The 22,523-nt window shown below is 38.3% G+C and overlaps 1 protein-coding gene across 1 annotated transcript in view; it reads left to right on the forward strand.

The window, feature by feature from the left end:
* Window positions 1–22,523, forward strand: part of klhl13 (kelch-like family member 13) — a 45,107-nt gene that overhangs the window by 16,887 nt on the left and 5,697 nt on the right. The window contains exons 3-7 of the mRNA XM_042499660.1: window positions 8,362–8,503; window positions 11,111–11,243; window positions 13,131–13,327; window positions 14,794–15,589; window positions 20,140–20,253. Of these exons, the coding sequence (XP_042355594.1) occupies window positions 8,362–8,503; window positions 11,111–11,243; window positions 13,131–13,327; window positions 14,794–15,589; window positions 20,140–20,253 (1,382 nt within the window). The remainder of the gene's footprint in view (window positions 1–8,361; window positions 8,504–11,110; window positions 11,244–13,130; window positions 13,328–14,793; window positions 15,590–20,139; window positions 20,254–22,523) is intronic.

Here is a 22,523-nt window from a genome sequence, read left to right on the forward strand (position 1 = left end):
ATCTTTTAAGACCCTTCCACTGTCATCCCAGGGAAAAAGCCAAGTTGACTTCAGCTTCCTGAAGTGTCACTGGTGGAAGGATGTTTTTAAGCTTTTCAATGACATGAAAGGACTGGATAGACTGCCACCCTTGTTTTTTCATGACTTCTTTTCAATCCTCCAACTTCCTCCTCCGCTTTTTAATATTTCCTCTGACCCTCTCTGTTTCCCAGCCCTGCTCAGAATCTAAGTAGGTGAAATAAAGTGTCAGTGACCTGGAAATAGATTTCATAACATTCCTGTTATTTGTCCTTTCCAGCAGAGTTAACAATGTATTTTCTGGTGCTGGTTGTTGGAAGAGAATGCCATAAAAAGAAGAGGCTGTGAGAGCAAATAAAAACATGAGAAATTGCTGCACTCCGAACTTATCACAGGTTTTGTTTTTTCCTTGTATATACCGTATCTGCCAGGATTTGTTCAAGTTAATACCTTAAAACCAAAACTTTATCGTCTGTACCTTAACCATACACACCAAGTGATGATTCCTTTCCAATTTAATTGGCACTAAGAATGTGCCAACTTCTAATCTAAGATATAAGTACAAGCAAAAGATCAGGTATTGCTTCGTTTTTAGTAAATCCAGAGACTTAGGGCTTTTATCTTAATCATTTTAATTCTCCCTAATTTAATGCGTTCAACATTACGGTGTCCCCTCTAAGAGTTATGTATCATAAAGCATTGTTCAGTGTGAGGTTTTATATTCATTTCATCCTCATTTTGTTAAAAGTGTGGACCATTTACTGCAGTGTACTGCTGAGAAATCAATGACTTTCCAAACTTTTGTGTACAAAGTAATGATTTTAAAGCATAAACATAAGACAAAACAAAGGCGCTGTTTGTTTTTTTTTTTTGGTGTTGAATAGTAATGGCATCAGATCAAATCAAACTGTGAAATTTGTGAATCATTCAGTTCAAAAGCTTTTTAAACATAATTTAACATGTTAGGACAAAACTGTTTTTATTCATGTATCTAAAGGTTTATCTTCATTTTTAAATAACTTCCTCTGTCTCTTTGATAAGTAATTATTTAAAAATATCTGCACATAAAACAGAACTAAAGGAAAACTGAATTGGCATCAGTTGTGGGTATTTGACAGGCTAATAGATTGTTAAATATGCTCTAATGTTTAATAAATGATTTTTGCGTTGGTCAGTGCTAAACTGCATTAATGCTTTAGTCATGATGATCTTCAAACACGACACAAATGCAGCGAGAGATTGGGTCTCCGGGTCCTCTGCTGTCTTTGGGAAGAGCAGAACTTTTATGTGGGATGCTGTAGCTGTTGTCTTTTTTTTTGTTTCGTTCCGGCAGCCACCAACACTCCTTTGTGGTTTGGACAACCCACTCTCTCCTCGCTGCCTGTCCGACTTACCACCTGACGGGGTAAATGTGCTGGTGCATTTCCTGTGCTGTGTGTCAGTGTGATTGTGACCACTGTGTAAGCCGTGCCAGTTTCTCAGCGTTTTGTGATGGTGTTCACAAAATTCCTACTAGACGTGGTCCATGATCATCTCCCTGTAAAATGTAGCTTATCACTGATCCCATTCTGTCTTTGTCATTTTTAAAGTAGTGCTGTTTTTAAAGGTGCAATGTGTAATAACTGGCCACATGCTCCAAACTAATAATGGGTAGTATTTCAACTCCAAGCCACCTATTGCAAGCTTTCTACCCTTTTTAGTCTAAGAAATTAATAAATTTAACTCTGATGTATTCTTACATTTATTTGTCTTATGAAACCTTAAAATACAAACATTTTCTGAAATCAAGTTTCTGTCATTCATTGAACTAATACTAGCTTAATTGTCTTGTGAATTCATTCTAAAACACGCGTCATTCAAACTCGACAGAAACGAAATAAAACTCACCAAAACTGACTTGGTTATTCTTTCCACTGTTTCAGCGATTTCTGACTGTGGTTTGGTCAAAATAAACCCTTCAGACACCAAGTTAAAAGTGAAATTATGCTGACTTTGCACACTATTTTACCCTGCTGTCTCTCTCCTCCTACTCTGGCTTGTTATTCAGTCGCAGACCATTAAATTAGCAAAATAAAATGACAAAAGTCACCAGACAAAAACCCAACTGGCTTTGTACCCGTCCATATTCACCCAATCACTCATAGCTGATATATTTGCCCAGTCGCCCAACTCTCCATTTATTAATTTTTTTGGATTCCCACAAGCCACTTCCACATGGAACTACTCCTCCTTGGGTCCACACAAGTAAACATTACATCTAAAATTGTCAGACGAGCAGGGAGGGCAGATTGGATGCTACAGTGACTCACTATCGCCTCTCAAGGTACAATTTGTATTACAAAAAAGAACTGGTTGAAGCTAGCTGGTTAGCATGCTCATTTCAGTAGATATCTACAACAAAATACATAGGCTTTGTTCCATTAATGTTGGAATGACATCATACCAACACAAACCAAGATGTTAACAATACCATTTCTAGCTAGGTCAGCCATTGCTAGCAGTACCCTTTTTTAACAACACATTATGCTATATTTTGGACATATAAACCCCAGGCTTGACAGTAGCCTGTATCTGTAGTAGTAGAAATTTGGCTTCAGGGGGGCATTTCAATTAAAATTGGGAACTCAGAAATTCAGACTTTTAAGCGCAAATAGAACGCGCTGTTGGACGTTTGCTGCTACGCCTTCGCATTCTGTTGATACTGTTTATTTTTCAATGTTTTAGACTAAAATTCTGGCAGTATCTTACACATTGCATCTTTTAAGTGCTGATCATCACTATTTATATGCAATAGAACTTAAGCATGTGTGGCATAGATCATGGAGTTGTTTATTTCCTTGCCTTTTGTGGTAGCAGAAATCAACTGTTTTTGTGAATATTTTTCCTTTGTTGTTGATGTATCCTCATTGGTCTTCCTACCTGTTCCTCGGTTCTTGTACAGCATGTGAAAGGAATGACAATTAGATTCCACCTGACCTTTTCTTAATGTTTATCCTTCATATGCCCCAAATGTCTTTGGCCTAATCGTTAAAGTCTTGAAAAGAGACTGCAGTGGACCGTTAGTCGGCTGTGTGTCTTAGCAGTGTGTTCAAGTGCAAAGATGTGAGGCGACGTGAGGTGACACAAAACGTTTGATCAGTCAGCCTTTGTCGGCTTTGAGGTCGGCTCGGAGTATCAGAGCCCCAAAGTGAAGTTTCTTTGAGAAGAGAAGAGAAGGAAAGTTTTCATTCCACAATTCTTTAGATAAAGCGGCCATGTAACTTTTTCTCTGTTACTTTTTCTAACCAGATTATGCAGCCAAACCAGTGTTGACATGTTTATTTAACAAATGGTTTTCACCTCCAAGTGACCATCGACAACTGTGACTCACAACTTTGCAAATACACATCATCACTATGTATTTAGAGCATGATGTTCTTTTTGTTTTCATTTATTTCATATTGCATAGCACAAAAAAACAACTTGCAGCATTCTCACTCAGTTTGTAAAATTAATCAATCACTATGTAATAGTTATTTTAAAGACGATTAATAAAAACATAATCTGCAAACTGTGAACATTACAGGAACCCTCTTATTCTCCTTTCATAAACTAAGCCAACTAAATCAAAAGTGCCTGCTGCTTTTGCAGACCTGATTTGCTCTTATTCTTCAAAAAACAAAAATGCAAGCCTCAATATGGAAATGCCAATTAAAGTTTTGCTTCACTGAGTAATGGGTTGTGTTGTATTGGACATGTGTTTCCCTTTTGATTGCTGTTGTTGATAATCTCATGGATTAATTACATAGGTCAGCATTAAGGTAGAAATAACATATACATCATCAATGTGGCAGAGATTATTGATTCAGCCATTAGCAAAACCTAATTTTGGCCAAATTTCTGTTCGAGGTGTGTTGATATAATGACTATATTTAACATCAAATCTCCTCCATCCCTTTTTAAATTGTTTATATAGCATTTTGGTTATGATCTTTGTAAGAATCTTCGAAACACATCACTGACATTGTTTCTAATCAGACGTGTCACGGTGTGCTACCTTTGAAAGACTAGACATGCAGAGGAATCTTTATGTAAGAGATGTACAAACAATTAGGCCTGATTATTCTTAATAATAGAGCTGTAGGGAAAAGGTTTAGTGTTATGTACATCTCTTACATAAAGACTGCTTTACCTTTGCACATATACATAACATTAGATGTGATTAGTCTTATAGAGAGAATAGAGTCGCATTGAAATCTTCAAAGTACAGTGGGTTAGATAAGTGAAAGAAATATTTCCCTTTTTCATAGAGAACTAAAGATGTAAAATCACAACATTTTTTAATCACAGAGTCTGCCAAGTCATGATTTTACTTCGATTCAATTCAAGTGCCTGTGACTGATGTGAGACAATACCAGCGACTATCCTAATTGTCCTGTTCTGCTAATTGGCGGCTAGTAGTGTTTGAAGATTCAGGAAGGAGGTGCACCTGGATGTAAATGGTGAGACAGGTGTGCCTTAGGAATTTCAAAATAAAGCTGTATCTTAAAGATGACAATATATATCAATGTTTTCACTTTCATCATCAAATCTTTACTTCAATCTAGATCGATGTCATTACACCCCTGTTGAGGATGTTCTTTAGTTCTTTATAATTGGCATGTATGTCCTCTTGTACCTGAAAATAATGTTAATTTGTCCTATTTGAAAGTATCTGTCATTAATTGTGAGGAAGAAAGAGATAATGGCTTTCGGTTGAAGTGAATAAGTTTTGTTTATGTGCAAAACTTATTTCTGAGAATCTTTTATTCTTTCTGAAAATTCTGACAAGTTGATCTTGCCTCACATTTTTAAAAAAAAAATTAACTATTAGTTAAGTTATGATTATTATAATTAGTACAAACAGCTATTAGTCTTATGTATAGCAAGTTGTAATAGTTGTGTTTACTTATATTTTTCAAGGTAGTCAGTTTCCAAGATTTTTTTATGTAAGATCAACTTAGGTAAGATAAGAGAATTCCTGCACATTTTCTAATTACTTGAAAAAAATAAAATAAAATAAAGCCTGTTTAGAATAAAAGGAAAGAAATTCTCGACTCTTATTTATGGACATTTTCCTCCTATAGATCTGTTTATTGAAGGTGTGCATGAGCCTCAGCCTGTCAAATCAGCCTGTCAGATTTTACAGTGCAACAGATTATAATCCCAGCATTAACGAACAAATACTTTTTTTTCCCAAAAAGTTCTTTTTCCATCTAAAAGCTATGATTTATTTAGACATGTTGAATAAATCACAGGGGATATTTACTTAAAACTAATAAAACCACTCTGTTAACCACAAAAAAACATAAATATTCATCCACACAAGGACTTTAGAGTTGCTTCATTATATAAATAGTCAACCCAAAAACCATTAGTCTTCTACATCTGACAAGCACTGCCTGCTCATGGGCCTGTTTGAAGACACAGATTCACTGTTATGCTGAGCCAGACATTTTTGTAAACGAATATTCTATCAAAACCAGGCCAATCTACATCTGAAAATGAGTGCCTTTCATGTGTCACATGTCACATTTGGTGACTGTCCTGTCATCTCTATTTATTGCATGAGTTGTAGTATTTTATAATCCGTTTTCATTCAGTGGGTGAAATGCAGATCTTTGTGGGCCATTGTGTTGTGTGGCCCTCCTGTCTGTGCATCACCTCTTACTAAAAATGGAGTAGGCAAAGGCTTTTTTTTTTGTTTAAAGCACTCTCATTATCATCATTCACAAGTCAATTCTTTTGGTGTTCTTTGTCTTACTTTAAAAAAAGGACACACCTGCCTCATGTCAGCTTCTCTTGCTTTTTGAGAAATGCTGTTTAGGGATTGTTGTTTTTTTATAGTCTTTTATTTAACAGACAAGATTATTAACATCATGGCCTGCCATTTTTTAAAGAGGCGGTGATCTCGCGTTTAAAATCAGGTACACAGAAGCTTGGCGTCAAAATCAAAGCAGTGCAATCAACATTGTTTGCTTATGATATAACCTTTAGAAACAGTTACGCTGTTTGATAGCAGATGACAAATGCTTGGCTGATTTTGTTGATCCACAGAATGTTTACCCAAATGAGCTTCATTCTCTAATGTCAGTTTTGTCAGTGCAAAATGTACCCATATCCCGAGAGTATTCCTCTTGGGGCTCTGAGTCACACTTGTTTTCCACGTTCACTCTCTGCGGAGCAGTTAAGGACTTACATTTTTAGTTTCGACTGCCCTAAAGCACAGGAATATTACAAAAATTGGACTACACAGATGAGTAAACCCTAATATATCACACAGAGTAGATTCTTTTTCTGAGTGGAAGGCCGTGCAGAATCTCTGCATTATAAATCAATTAAACATTTTGAAACCAAACTATCGTTTGCTTCAATCATCATTAGCAGTGTTTTGTCTCCTGAGTTGTTCTTTTTCTGAGTGCTGAAAACTGAGAAATAATGTGTGGTTTTGTATTTTAGTCACAGCTTTTCGGAAAACTAATGATCTTTTCAGCGCTCTGCAGCCGAATTCAAAACAGTTTAATTTCATTTCATGTCCTCATTTAACTCAGACATGATGCAGCACATAGCTGAGTGGTTTATTAAAGAAACAAGCTTCCACAGCCATCGTTGTCCTTCTTAGGTCAAAAACTGAGTATCACCACATGTTAAAATACAGCATCTTGATCTGTTTATCAATAAGCCCCCACAGTAGTTTTAGTTTCAGTGCAGTGAAAACATATCCAAGAAAGACATACCTGAATTCAGTCATTTAATTTTCACCACCAAATATGACTGTGTAATGATATTTTTCTGTGATGCACTGTCTGTCTTGGGTCCTTGAGCCTTGCTGGTGGCCCCAGAGGCCACAATGTTCATTATTACCCTCAATACTTAAGTTTTGGATGGAGAAAACATGAAAAATGCAAAGTTGGTCCTAGGCATGGAGCAGGAGGAGACACCATTAAAAATGGCTGTCTTTTTTCAGAAATTGTACCAATTTTATGAGGACAAGTGTACATTTATGATATATTTATGTTAAAAGTTGACATTTTGGATGGAGGGTGGCACTAAATGAAAGCTGATGGCTCATCATTCAAGGAGCGTAAATGTAGTCACTGCAATTTAGGAGGAAATTGCTCTTTCGATTTTTGATATTTATTGTAAACATTTGTAAATGGTTGCATTTAAATACTGTTTTTATCTCAAGTGCTTTACAATTTGACTCTCATACACACAACACTTACCTACGCAGATGACAAATTTCAAGACACTCTGACCGGGAGTGACTTCTGTCTCACCTGGAGTGTCCGCCCCACATAGGCTGAGTCCCTTGCAGCGGCCAGGGCTCTCTTCCAACCCACTGCCCTTTTCTGCACGTCATAATCCACCTCTCCCACCTTTCCTGTTTATCTAGTTATCCTGTCAATAAAGGAAAAAATGCCAACAAAAAAAACCAAAACGACATATGTATTTAGAAACGGGCCGGTCGTTGATATTTCTTGCTTTGGACCAAACTGTCGAATACACAGACTGACTAAATAACATCAGCAACCCTGGCACCCTGCTGGCAGGCATGACTTAGGTTATATACCCATCACCTGTGTTGCCTGTGTCTTATCTGTCTATACAGTCAAAGGGATTCAGCTTACAGTGGCTTCAAGTAAAACTTTGCACTCAAGGTTTCACAACACGGTTTATAAATAAGGTAAAGATTGTGTGCTTATGTTAAATTATCTGAGATATTTGGTACAACACGCACACACTGTTGATATAAAAAAGTTACTGTAGGTTTATTGAGTGCCTTGGGCAATTCAAATTTTACAACCTACACATCTGACTTCCAAATGGTCGTGTGGCTGAGAAGTCATTACGTTCATTGCTGATGTTATGGAGAAAATGTTTTGCGGCTAATGTTAAACCATCCATCCTGAGCTCCTGTTTCCAAGATGTCTAGATATTGCTTTAGACGTTGTTTACATTTCTTATTCTTCTTAACTAGGAAGAACACTTGTCTTCATGAAATGTGGACGTAGCTAGTCATATTTAAGACCACTGAGTGGCCACAGTCAAGCAGGAGTTCAATTCCTTGCCCAAAGGCACTTTGGGAAGTATGCATTGTTCACTCCCCCCTCCACATTTTTTTTTATAGCTGCTTCGGGGTTGCAGATGTGCAACTTTTAGGTGACAATTTGTTCAACAATTAGGCTACTGCCACCCAATATGTCTTTAAGGGGTGTCACTTTGAAAACTTCTCTGTCCTACTTTCTGTAAGCTAAAATTAGATGGAAACATGTTTTTGCTACCCGTTTTGAAGTGAAAACTTGTCTCCCTTCTTCCTAATAGATCCCTCGTGGAGGACGACGACGCTCACATGAAAGTTGCTCTGGGCTATGGTGATATGGGCATCTCTGCTCACCTTCAGGCATCAAAGACTGGAAACACTCGATTTTTCACGAGCAACACACACAGCTCAGTGGTTCTTCAGGTGAGAGTTCAGACATAAAGCGACAATGTTTTATGAAGCACTGAATGTTCAGTTGAATATCATCATTTGCTGGTTATAAGGTTTCCATTTTCCCTTATTTTTCCTGTGAGCGATGTAGGTTATTTAGCACAATCCATGATATTGTGTCAATTGCAGCGTTGTTGGCTCAGATTAACTACTATTCCTTTTAAAAAGAGATGTATCTCTTCCCAAGTAATTCTACACCTACAGCAAGACTACAAACTGATGATTTTACAAAATAAAAACTACAACAAAGAGCTCATGCCATGGCATGAATTGCGGGATACAATTTAAAAGCTCAGGCAATATTCCAGTGATTAACCAAAAGCATTGGGGATTTGGCTTCTTTGTAATTTGATATGAATAGTGAACACAACAAGAATATTATGGAGCACTGCTGATCAAAAATGAAACAAAAATAAAAATGATAATAATAATTTCTGTTCATTTTAAATTCATGGAGTGACCTACTCTCTTTTCAAAACTGCGAATGTGTTTGAAACAGTGACTTAGTTAAATCACATAGCATCATGTTAAAAAAGAACACAAACTAACCAATCATTGAAGTGTATCTCAGCTTTTAATGTTGGCCATGCTTACAAAAAGAACAAAAACAACAGCTTCCATGTAGCAGAGAACTTAATAATCTCTCAGAATTACAGTGCATTATCACAGAGAAGCAGAAAGTTAGACAGTTGATAATTGATTATTATAAACTGAACACACTGTAATATACAAAATAGATATATGACAAAAAGAGTTGGATACAGCATCAAGAAATATTCAGGAATATTAGTTTAATAGATGTTATGGTTTTCATTTTACATTGCAAGATACTGTATTACAGAGTACAATTCCTATCTGCGCTTGGTGTCTATTATGGCATGTCATTACTGATTTGCATAAAGTTAAAATCAGCCTCAAGTGGTTATGGTGGATGTTGGTGTTGCGCTGTTTGCTACTGCCACAGCAACGACTTCCCTCCATCACCAGATCTCACTGAAAATGAATGGCTGTTGGCTGCTTTTGCTGCACATTAATCTGTTGGTGTCAGAGCACAGTAAGAGAATGATAATGATTTTTTTCTAGGCCATCTGATCTTACACCCTGCAGCCACAGTTAGTTAGCACGCTCACAAAGCTGGTGCATTTGGGAGCAACACCACTTAAAACAGTCCCAGTGATCATCAGAGGAGTTTATTGAGTTGTTGTATGTGTTGCAGAAGTGGCATTTTTTTGGAGACCAGCCAAGAAGTTAATATCATCAGTATTTCCTGAACAAAAAGCCCGTGGGATTTTTCCACTGAATTTTGTACTGTTTCGGTAAAATAACTTCTGTGGTAAACAAACGTTTATGATCCTTACATGTTTTGTTCAGAAAGATAATCTTCATAAGGGAACACCACTTTTAGGATTTTTAAAACATAAATGCAGATGCCAGAAGTAAAAAGCTAACGTTAGTGCTACAAAAAAACTACACCATGGTCACATGCATGACTTCAACATCACCACCACAGCGAGGCTGTAAAGGGTTTTAAGTAATGACATTTAATGTCGCTGAGAACCTCTCTGTAGTTGTTTAGCCACTTGTTAGCAACCACCATTTTTAAGACATGTGAAAGCTTAAAAATTCACCAGTAGTGTCTTTACTGACACACTTTATGGCGTGGCGTAGAACAAAACGTGAAAGTTTATTCAGCTTTTTTTAACCACACACCTTTTTTCAAGCATCTTAAAAAATAACACCCATTCAAAAAAACCAAGGGGGAAACTTCAAGATGAGGGAATTATGAGTGGAAAAAATGCTCATTTATTTCTGTGTTTCAGAATATGTTCCTACAGCATGGAGGCCTTCTTGATTTCAATCATATTGTGCTACATGTTGTGACTGCTGCGTAAGCCATGAAAAATAATTCAATGGTGATGAAGAATGCATGTCATTGGATAATTTCCCCCATTTATTGCAAAAACATAAGATTTGGCACACAATGAAATCAGGCATTCAGTAAAGTGAGTATGTGTCAGGAAAAAAGCAACCTCAAGCCACAGGTGTAGACGACCTTAAATGCGCTGCAGCAAAGCCTTTAAACAGTGGACACAAACTATGTCTCTCCAAAGACTCACTGCAGATGAGTACATCATGTAAATGAACAGTGCACTAAGTGCAGCCATTCAAGTCACTAATAACCTCATTGATTAAAGGATAAAGATGGGATTAGTTTTAAATATCAACACTTTACTTGAAGAGACTCAAAAAGCAGTGAATTAATCTGTGTAGCCGAAGTCCAATGTACTGCAGCTAATGCCTTCATGCTGCTCAAGTCCCCGCTTTGTTGCTACTCTATGCGTACAGGTGGATAATATTCTGTTGTATAATTTTCAACCTGTGCAAGAAAACAAGCAAGCCACAATCAGTCAGACAGCTCGAGTAAATCAGAGGGCCGTCACATACCATACTGCTGTCATCCGACAGGCCATGGGTCCAGCTCTCTGGAAAACAACCACTGCATAGTTCAGGTCCCCTAAAAGTGGCTCAGCAGCACTCATCCCTCACATGCATCCCTTACCTTTCTCCTCTTCCTCCCAGGGATTTGACCAGCTGAGGATAGAGGGTTTACTATGTGACGTCACGTTGGTGGCTGGGGACGGTGATGAAGCTTTCCCTGTACATCGCGCCATGATGGCCTCCTCCTCCGACTATTTCAAAGCCATGTTCACAGGTGAGTCTACAAAGCTTCACAATGACCAGAGCTGCTCAGAATGGCCATTGTACTGCTACCTGTTATGCTGATTTGTGTGGGATGTGCCCCTTGTTGCTATGACACATGCATTTGATTACTTTATATCTTCTTCCCTTCTGCACCGCATTTTTCCATAAAGCATTTTTTATTCATGAACATTTCCGCGCTTAAACACGGTCGCTGTCACTGTGCCTCCTGAGAAATTATTCAAATTGACCTTGTGCACACATCCCCCCAGTATTGTGTGTGCATTCATAGCTGTATCTGTGTTATAAAACCAACCTGCTCATCGTTATGCAGTCATGTTCATGGTCATTTGTACTTGTAATGATTGTAAATGTGACTTATTAGCCTGTTTCATCTCTGCGGCACACTGTATGCAAAGGTAGAAGATCCACGAGTACATTTAAATACATGCAGTGTGTGAACGGTATTTCAGGAATAGCAGATAAACTGCAGGATTTAAAAATAAGGTTTTACAAGCATTTTTGATTGTGTTTAGGAAATTAAACTGAAAAGACAACGCACCAGGTTTTGTGAGTTTTTTAAGTAAGATGTCTGCAGTAGCTGCCTTTTCTCCAATATAATAAAACTAGATGGCACTCAGCTTGTGGTGCTTAAAGTGTAAATAAAAAAAAAATTTAAAAAAAACATTTGAAAAACTCAACAGCAAAGTCCCTTTCCAGAAATCAGGACCCGGTTATTTTAGATAATCTACAGACCTTGTTGTGAGAAGTTTCATGTGGGAACTATTTTCCACGAAGTACACCTGCCAACTGCATCAGGAAATCAGTACTTGGGACAGTTCGAGATGTAAATGTTAATGTCTTCCTTGGCTGAGCTGTAACATCGTCGGGTTTGTATGGTTGGCGGGTGTAGTTTGGTAGAAAGATAAAAGATCCAAGATGAAACTGATCACAACAAGGTCTGTGGATTACCCAGGTCATGATTTCTGGAAAGGGAAATGTTAAAGGTCTCCAGTGCATTTTATTTACTTATTTATTTTTTTGCAATTTGAGCACCGCAAAATTCCATTAAATTAGAGAGAGGGCAGACATGTCTACAAATGATATCTCCAACATTTGGCAACTCACACAGAAACATTCTGAGTAATAAATAGCACTACAGATAAGAGTAAAAATGTGCTATTTTGATTTTGGAGTGAACTGTCCCTTTAAATTCAAGGAAACCTGGCAACAGCGATGTTTGTGAGTAAAATTAACATTACTGCTAGGACTGAATCTTGCATTAACCTGTAGCCTAATGGTGTATATTTTTTATTACTCAATCTTTGATTAGTTATTTACCACCCCTGTTAAATACCCTATGTACTGATGAGCAATGAAAGGGAGTTTATATTTTTAGAGCAATCAGCAGAGTTACTATGGATGTCATATCAAGACAGTAGTGGGAGTACGTAAGAGATTTATCATTTAAAAGTGTATGATAAAGATGAAGAAGCGTCTGCAGTGAGGACAGAAGAAGAGCTTGTTAAAGTTGGAGTACGGGGAAACTGTACTTAGAGTGTTGGATAGCTCATTAGTGATAAGGGTGCTGTGTGAGCACAGATGCTGAGCCATGGGATTCTACTTAAGACCTTCAATCCTTTCTCTGAAGATAAGTCCTTTGACACAAAACATTTCATTGTCATTTATGCGCAATGGCATATGCATCTAAATCAAATACCGCATTGTTGCTTTTCAGCTTAATTGAATTTGTTTAGTTGTATAAGATGTATTCTTCAGGTTTGTTAAAAAAACAAATGAACGCGGCTGCTCACAGACCTGTCATTCAAATGAGATTATATATGAGATGAACCACGTGTAAAAGTCGTATTTCTCTCATCCCCACTCCCTCTTGTTGCAGGTGGAATGAAAGAACAGGATTTAATGTGCATCAAGCTTCACGGAGTTAACCGAATAGGCCTGAAGAAGATCATTGACTTTATCTACACGGCCAAGTTGTCACTCAACATGGAGAATCTGCAAGACACACTTGAGGCAGCCAGCTTCTTACAAATCCTTCCTGTGCTGGACTTCTGCAAGGTCTTTCTCATATCTGGGGTAAGAAAGCAGATTCACAAGCTGCAGCTGTACATTATTGCACAGCTTCCCTGTCGTGTTTGCCAGCTGTAATTTGCTCTTGAACATCTTTAAGGTCATTGGCTGAAATAACTGGATAGTAGGATTTCAATAATCATTTCAAATGAAAGCTGTGTTTTGTCTCTCAAAATATTTTGGATTTAAACCCTGAGTGTCGTTGGATTTAAGGAGCCAAGCACATACTTGAAAGCACATTTCAAGAAGGATTACAAAAAAGAAGTATAAATTGTCAGTCAATAAATAATCAAGGGAATACAGAAGAAAAGATGCTAAGGTGGACAGATTCTGCTAGGCTACACTTAACAAAAAAAAGAGGTGAAAAGAGTTCAGGTTTCAGGTTTTCAGTGCACTTATTCAACCAACTTGATAAATGTGCATGGCTAGAAAGGCAGCAGGTAAAATGTTAAAGATGCTCTATTAGAAAATCGCATCTGTCAGAATGTGTAAACATTTCATTTTGTCATAGAAACAGTATATAATATGGGCAGGATTACGCTTAATGTATATGCATTTTGAAAGGTTCTAAATGTATGTGCTGTGTTGTATTTCTGAATACATTGCTTAAATGTAACTTAAACTAAAACATGACAATTTTTTTTTCAGGATAATACCTAGAGCCCATGTTGACATCTTAAAAGTGTTTATCTTGTCAAAAATCTAATACCTAAAATGTAGCAATTTTACTGTGATAGAAAAAAGAGAAAAGGGAAAATAGACAATCCTGTTGTTTTTTACTTATGTTCTGCATAATAGTTACTGTATGACAATATAGCTTTTACTGCAGCATCCCACCATCCTAAACCAGTCGTGTTCTAAGATGTGTTGTTAGTCTTATATGAACACCCTTTCACACATGTAGCATACAGCAGGAGATTGTTGGTTTCAGATGTGTTCACACTCGCTGGGAATACTCCATGTGGTTTAGGTGACACATTGAGTCTAGATAGAGCATGCAGGAGACAGGATATGACGCAAAAAAAGTATGCTGTGGTAATGTGGTCAAACAGCGGAGTCTCTTGCCATTTCTTGAATTTGCCTGACGATTTGTGCGTCTATCCTTACCAACAGAATCTCCCATTGTCTCTTCAGTTAGACATTCCGGTTGGCGACTTTGTGTTAATGATCGTTCTTCTTCAACCTTGGATATTTGTGTATTTCGGTTTTGCATCAGTTGCAGGATAGAAACATCATCAACTTGCCCATTGTGATTCTCTGGCCGATCGCCTTCTCTGTTCACACATGGGCTCAATTGGACATTACACAGATTTTTGGAGAGCTGAAAAAGTAAAGTCTGTTTAATTTCTAGTTCAACTGATTGGGACACTTCTCACACACAGCTCCTCTGGGTAATGTCTAGGGTTGCAGTGTATGTGTGAAAGGGACTTGAGTTGCAGCTCTCCAAGATTTCGATTTCTTCTTCCCTGCAGGTTTCCCTTGACAACTGTGTGGAGGTGGGGCGCATCGCCAACACGTATAACCTCACAGAGGTGGACAAATATGTCAACAACTTCATTCTGAAGAACTTCCCCTCGCTGCTGGGCACGGGAGAGTTTGTCAAGCTGCCATTTGAACGGTTGGCTTTTGTACTGTCCAGCAACAGCTTGAAACACTGCACTGAGTTGGACCTGTTCAAGGCCGCTTGCCGCTGGTTACGTTTCGAAGACGGCCGTATGGACTATGCCCCAAAGCTCATGAAGAACATCCGCTTTCCCCTCATGAACCCACAGGAACTCATCAATCACGTGCAGACAGTGGACTTTATGCGCACGGACAACACCTGTGTCAACCTTCTCCTGGAGGCTAGCAACTACCAAATGATGCCCTACATGCAGCCAGTTATGCAGTCAGAACGGACAGCCATCCGCTCAGACAGTGCCCACCTGGTCACCCTGGGTGGTGTATTGCGGCAGCAGCTAGTTGTGAGTAAGGAGCTGCGTCTTTTTGATGAGAAAGCTCATGAGTGGAAGGCGCTGGCACCAATGGATGCACCCCGCTACCAACACGGCATTGCAGTCATCGGCAACTTCCTGTATGTGGTGGGTGGCCAAAGTAACTACGACACCAAAGGCAAGACAGCGGTGGACACCGTGTTCCGGTACGACCCCCGCTACAACAAGTGGATGCAGGTGGCATGCCTTAATGAGAAACGTACTTTCTTCCACCTCAGTGCACTCAAGGGACACCTCTACGCTGTCGGTGGAAGGAACGCTGCCGGGGAGCTCGGTGAGTTTGTTTCTCTGCTTGTTTGTTTTCCCTTTTAAGTAACAACAGACGGCGTTAATTAATATTGTATGAGATTATACACTTAAATATCGAGCAGCAGGAGAAAGAATGTGCAGTCACGTAATAAGGCTGCAAGCGTACTGACGCTCTTAATCAAGTGTTGTGCCTACACATCATTTGCTGTTTCAACATGTCGCGTGCATAATCTCTGTGTAATTTAATACAATTTAGAGGATGTGCACATTGTCACGAACACGTCAACAATCTAATTTAATCCATTACTGACGCATTTCAGCACATGCAGAATCCTTTGTAACGTGTAATGTTCAATTTGAGTTATCGCTTCGTCAGAAAACTTATAGTTTTTTAGGCTGTATTTTGGTGAGGTGTTGTTCAGGGTTTCATTATGTTATATTATATTGGTATTTGGGCTGTACCGAATAGTTCGAAGACCCGTTGATAATGTTGACATTGGTATTCTAAATCCATATTCAAATGTTGCGCAGCTTTTTCTCTTTCTTTTGCTTGTCTGTTCATTCAAAACCAGGTATTTCTGCACAATCCCACAGCTATTAATTTGTTAATTTTGTTTGATGGTTTCTTTTTTTATTAGGTTAATGATATTATAAAATGAATAAATCAATTAAATGAATCAATTATAAATAAATGACAGACATTGGAGGCCTCATTCAAAAACCTCAATGGAAGCTTTGAATGTAAAAAAATAAAAGACATTTCGTACGGGACCTTGAATTTCCAAGGATGGCGAAGGCACGAACCGCCTTACTCTACTCCTTCGACTACCTCTTGCCATCATTGGTTAGGTGTAGGAAAGAGGAGTGGGATTGGTTAGGATAAGAATGTCAGAGTAAACCAATCAGAGGCAGAGAAAGGCAGAGTAGGGCGGGCCCTGCCTTTGCTATCTTAGGAAATGCAAATTTGCACTCAGCACAGCACTAATTGTAAATTTTGATGTTTTTTTTTTTTTTTTTAGCTGATACTACAGTGTAATCCAATACAACAAAGCCACAGTTTAAGTATTTATGTTGAGTCAATCAACTCATTGATATTGTCTCAAGAAATATTTTGATTAAATTCACATAAAATATATGTATTTACTGCAATGCTGTATCTGATAACACTGAATGGTAAGTCCTGAGACACAGCTGAAAGTGGGATACAAACAGCACCAGCAGAGAGGGTTAAGTTTAAAGTTGATCATAACGGGGTTGTGTCAGATCATCTTTAGTCAATAAGCTCATGCTTTCACAATTTAAACATCAGTTTGTGACATTTGGATTCACAGTTCACCCTTCTGTCAGAGGTACTTCAATGAAAGGATGTATTTATATCTGTTCATTGTAGTTTGGTTGCTGAGTAACCAATCTGGAATCTCTGCACCCTAAACTGTGGACCACAGAGAGGTGCCACCCAATACTTAAATTCAGCTCTGTAACTGCAGCGGAGAGAGGGAGAGGCCACTGTGTGAGCAGTCTTCTCTTCTGGGTTATAATTAGACCAAAGAACACGGCCCCGGTTCACTGCCTGTCTACACAACTGCCTCTTTCTGCTTTACGTTCCACTGCCCTTTCACTGCATGTGGTTTAGCCTTGATGTTTTTCTGGATGTGCCCAGCCCCTGCATTATATTTGTTTACTCTGGGTAGGTTGTACGGGTGCGGTTTTATTGTTACTGAAATTCCCAGGTTGTAAAAAGAAAAGCTTAACGTCAAGATGGATATTCACAGGAGTAATCTTTCTGTCTTAACTGGCACATTTTGCATTGTTTTGTCACATAGTCCAACTCTTTTCCCCATTAGACTTTGCTGTGTGTTGATGCTATCTTTTAAAATGACAAAAATATATTTCTGAACAAACTGATGTGTTTGGAAGACATGGGAGTTCTGATTTTTATGATGTCGTTCCTCACCATGATGTCATTAGGTACTGGGGCGGAGTAGTTATTATGTACTTCGATATAGGTTTGTCAAACAAATAACTCTGTGTCACCTTATGGCGGGATTTTTTATTTGTCTTTTAATAATAGTAATTACAACACTGTTTACCTCACCATCGAGGAGAAAAAATCATTTTTATTAAGTGTCAAATGATCATTTGACAGTTATTCAATAAATGTCAATAATAATTGCCAGGCACAGAACAAATCAATTATAGCAATGTTCGATCCCATTAAGGGGTCCCGACCTCACATGTTGGGAGCCTCTGCTGCAGGTCAGAGAAGTACATTGCATAGCGATTATAACCAGATGTCGCCAGCTACTAACCTGACCCTCACAGTGCTCCATTAAATTTTGGGTGAGCAGCCTGCAGGGACAGAGATTTATGCTAATTAGAAGTGTGACCTTTTCCTCTGATCATAGAAAAATCTGATAGCAGAGTAAAGTAGCCATTCTTCAATTTAAATTAGTGTATCCGTCAATGAAATTACTCCAGATAACAGCGTCTGGTCTCTGTAGGTAAATCAGGAACACTCAGAGTTTATACGCAGGTCAATTTATCATTTGTTTATTGACAGATTTTTAATATTAATGCGTCTCTTTCAGTCCGACCCTGCTCTGCATTCATATAATTCATCTGTGCTCAGTACAAGTATTGTTTCCCAATATGTCTGTTCTACTTCCACTGAGCGGCTGCAAGATTTTGTGCACTGCTCTCAAGGTCACTTTGATGATAGTTGTTGAGCAAGCAGAGAAAGGTATTCACTCATTTTCCCCACTGAGATTTCCCCAGCTGGCTCACACTGCTTTGTGGTCCTGAGCTCGCTGCTTTATTTTGGAACTAGTACCAGTGTGTTTTTTTAATCCTTTTCCAAGTCATTGATTTAACCATTGATTTGTCCAAAGCCTTTAAAAAGTGTTTTTTTATTCCTGGTGTTCAGCTGAGATCGCATATTGCCTTTAACCAGCATTTATCAATTCCACAACTGCTTCTTCTATTAGCTGCAGTTTGTGAAAACAACAAACATCTTTTTCACAATATCTCCTGTCCTGTAAAAAAAAATAAAATAAAATAATAATAATACAGTAACTCTTTGTGCTATAGTATGCACATGAGACTTCTTTGAGCTGGGAGGATAAGATGAAGATAAGTTATCGATGGCCCACGATGCTCTAGAAAAATGTCCATTTTTGCTCCACTTTATGTTCGCAGATGGCGTTTTGATAAAAAGGCGTAAAGGTGCATAGCACACACTAGGGATGGGACGATATACGGTTATAAGGCGCGGCATGATAAACACTCACTATGATTTATTCATGCTGAATTTATATTATGGGAATAATCTTGAATATCAATTCCGGCAGCAGCATGCAAAGAGACTGCTGGGCAACCATCAGGGTGACTGCAGTCCCTTTAAAAATCTTAAAATGTCTTAAAATTACTTTTAGAAATGTAAGGCTTTAAAAGTCATAAAATTGAGTTTGAGTTTGTGAGGTCCTAAATGCCACAAACATTTTATCTCATTTAATTTATCTATCTTTTAAACTGTCCACAAAATTCTAATATTGTCGTTTTACTTTATACTTAGGTTAACCTCACTCACTTTAATAACCATCTACCTACATAATAGCAGCCTCTGTGCGGGACCACATTTATATTACTTACCTTCATACTGCAATATTTGAATGAAAAAAAAACATATTTTGTCCACAAATATGTGTTATATTTGATTCAAAAACATCTTGAAATGTCTTAAGAAGCATTAACTTTCAGTATCTGATGCCTGTAGACACCCTGGCAGTAAAAGAGACTCATCCAAAACAGACTGTGCACCAACCTCAAAATACGCAAAAGATCTTAATCAAGCATTAGCATATTTCATCAAAAGATATGATGCCTAAAAATTGTTTTGTTTTTTTTAACTTAAACAGATGATTAGATGATAAAAAGATAAAAAGTTGTCTTATCTGTGATGCAATAAAAGTAGTTGTTTCGACACAAAATGTAAGGTAACGTGATTTCAGTATGTTTTAATGCCATTTTAAGAGTTTTCAGCATATTTTGATGATTATCAGGCCAGTATCGTGAATTGAGGATTACCATGACTTCACATTTTCTTATCATTCCCTGTATTGCACACACTCTTGTCATAATCTTGACATATTACAGTTAACCAAAGCTTACACCCCAAAGTGAATATTCCTCGATCCCTAGGTCCTGCTGGTTGTCCAGCGTCACCCATCACAACTGTTTTCCAACCAATGACCCCACAAGTTGATGGACTGATACTTAAGGGGTCAGTCACCTATGAGCGTCACCCCTGAATCCCAGCGTCCCTATTCCGGTTTCTCAAAGATTTTGTAAAAACCATCCTCAGAGGCCTAAAGATAAAGGATCTTACAATCTCCCCATTTCCTGTGCAGTCGGTGCATTCAGCGCTGGTGGGGTTGTAGGGATGTGTACTGTGTATTTAAATCCGTGTTTTAGCTCCCACGCTGAGACCCTCCAAGGCCTCATTTGCTGCTGTTTGTCCTCCTTAGTTGTGTCTTGACCTACTTTCTACTAATATGTTCTTCCGTCTTTTTCTTCAAGCTACTGTGGAGTGCTACAACCCAAGGACAAATGAATGGACATATGTTGCCAAAATGAATGAACCACATTATGGCCACGCTGGGACGGTGTACGGAGGTTATATGTATATTTCAGGTGAGTAAGTTAATTTGCAATCAGCCTCAAATAGAGGCATATGTTGCGTGTGAATGTGTATGGAGTTTAAAATTAGATTTCATGTCTCCAAGTCATAATTACAATGAGTTCCCGTGCATTGTGATTTCCAATTAGATCCTTTTTTTCTTCTCTAGAAACAAACAACTGATTACAGACCTCACTGCATGTATATGCATTGCCACACATGAATTATAGGGCTGCAGTGGGAGTGGGATCACAATATTAAAGCACAATTCAGTATTCAGTCACGATTTGGTATTCAGATTTTTGACAAATAGCACATACACTACATTTTAGGTTTTGAGAGTTTTCAGTGAGTCAGTATTAAGATTTCGAGCAGTATGCTAATGCTGCATATTTGTCTCTTTTTGAACTTTTTTTTTAAGAGTCTTTCACACTTGCACACTTCTACAAATCATTGCTCACACACTCGATTCATGTTAGCCGAGCATGCAGGTGAAGTTGGTTAAAGTGTACGAGGGTTCAGTGCGTAGGGCCGAGGCTGGACACTGAGATCGCCCTTTAGGTGTCACCTCAATACTTGTTCACTTTGTGGGATTGAAAACAAATCCTGCGTTATGGAGATGAGCCCTAGTTTCTCAGTGTGACTAATCCAGAGCGGTGCTACAAAGGAAGGGGATGGGAGGGGCGGAAGGGAAATTGGGAAGGATGGAGCAAAGTAGAGGACTGAAGCCTGTGTAGGAGGTGTAACACAGAAGAGCCTGAGTTAATCCCCCCTGGCCGTGGGTACCGTCAGCGGTCTACAACACACGAGCGTAAACAATGTTCATAACCATCACTGGAGGGCTCCAGCTGTGTACATCTGTTTTTCTGTATGTTTGTCTATTGTAAAACAGAGTTAGGGAAGAAATAAAAAGGGAGAGAGGGAGTCATCCATACCCTGAATTAAAAAACCAAAACAAAAAAAAAACAAAACAGTTATCTCTAAATGCATGTGCAGTATATAGGTTCACCAGTTATTTTGTACAAATCCCTGTTCAGTTGTAACCAGTGGAGCGATCAAGTGAAAATTTGTGAACACATAGCACCAAAGAAATACACATCAGCTGTTTGACTCGTGAAGCAATTACAATGTCTGAATTCCAACCAGTGCATTTGTGAGTCCGTGAACTATTTAAAGAGGTGGTTTCCCCGGTGAATTAACATACATTATCATAAACAACATTAACATCTGCTTTGCACTTGTCGTCACACGCTGTACTTGCAAGCTGGGAGGCTTTGGCAAATGAGAATGAAATAGTGAAAACCTTGTTAAGAGTGGTATTAAGCTTATTTACAAGGCAAGGTGCTGACCAGCATGCACGCTGTTTTATTAGATACACTCTTTGATTTTGATTGCTGTGCACATAACCAGTGAATTTAATTTCATAATTCACAGACCTCATTATTCCTGCAAATCTTTGTCAATATTATGCTGTTGTTTACACAACACATCTCTTACCTGACTAGTTCCAGTTAGCGTTTTTATTTCAGTTCTGCTTAGTGAATCACACAACTGACATAACATGTATTTGTATGTTTTTTGTATGTGTATATTGGGAACAGTTTGTCAACGATTGTTTTGTTGCTCTGCTGTATTTTGCTTAAAATTGTGCGGCAAGAATTGTCACAGTGCGCATGCATGTGAAGAAGTTATCAGTGCATTCAGCCCCTTTTTTTTAAATTTGATTTCATATTTACCAACTCCGGTAACAGTTCAGAAACTAATAACTAGCTTCATACATGATTACTATCATTGTTTATATAAACAAAAAGCAAAACTTTAATAACATTTTTAATTGGTTAGTGTCTCACTTGGGAAACGAAAGAACTGGGGCATGTTTGGGACCACATGATTTGGCAAGTCTAATATTACCGAGCGAAGATGAAAGGCACATTTTCACTTTTTCAAATAAATAAAGTGAAATGAGGAATAACATAATGGTCACGGACCGAGCTAATCTGCTGGTAGCCAGCTGTTTTTAATCTTTTTGCCTCAGGCTGCACTCTGTAGTACATAGTATTTATTGCTCACCCTTTTTGATATTCTAATGGATTCCTTTTGTGTTGGTTTCATGTTCTAGTGATGCACTCAATGGCAGGCCAATAGCCTGGAAAATTTCACTGACACAATGTCATGCTTTGTACCTGCAGCAGCTAATACTACATGTGGGAGGGGAATGAACGTTTGCGTGTTACAGGATAAAGCTGGTAAAGCAGTGTTGTGAATACAGCTGTGGGTTAGACAC

Source organism: Plectropomus leopardus, chromosome 13, assembly GCF_008729295.1.
Source record: "Plectropomus leopardus isolate mb chromosome 13, YSFRI_Pleo_2.0, whole genome shotgun sequence".
NCBI lineage: Eukaryota > Metazoa > Chordata > Actinopteri > Perciformes > Serranidae > Plectropomus > Plectropomus leopardus.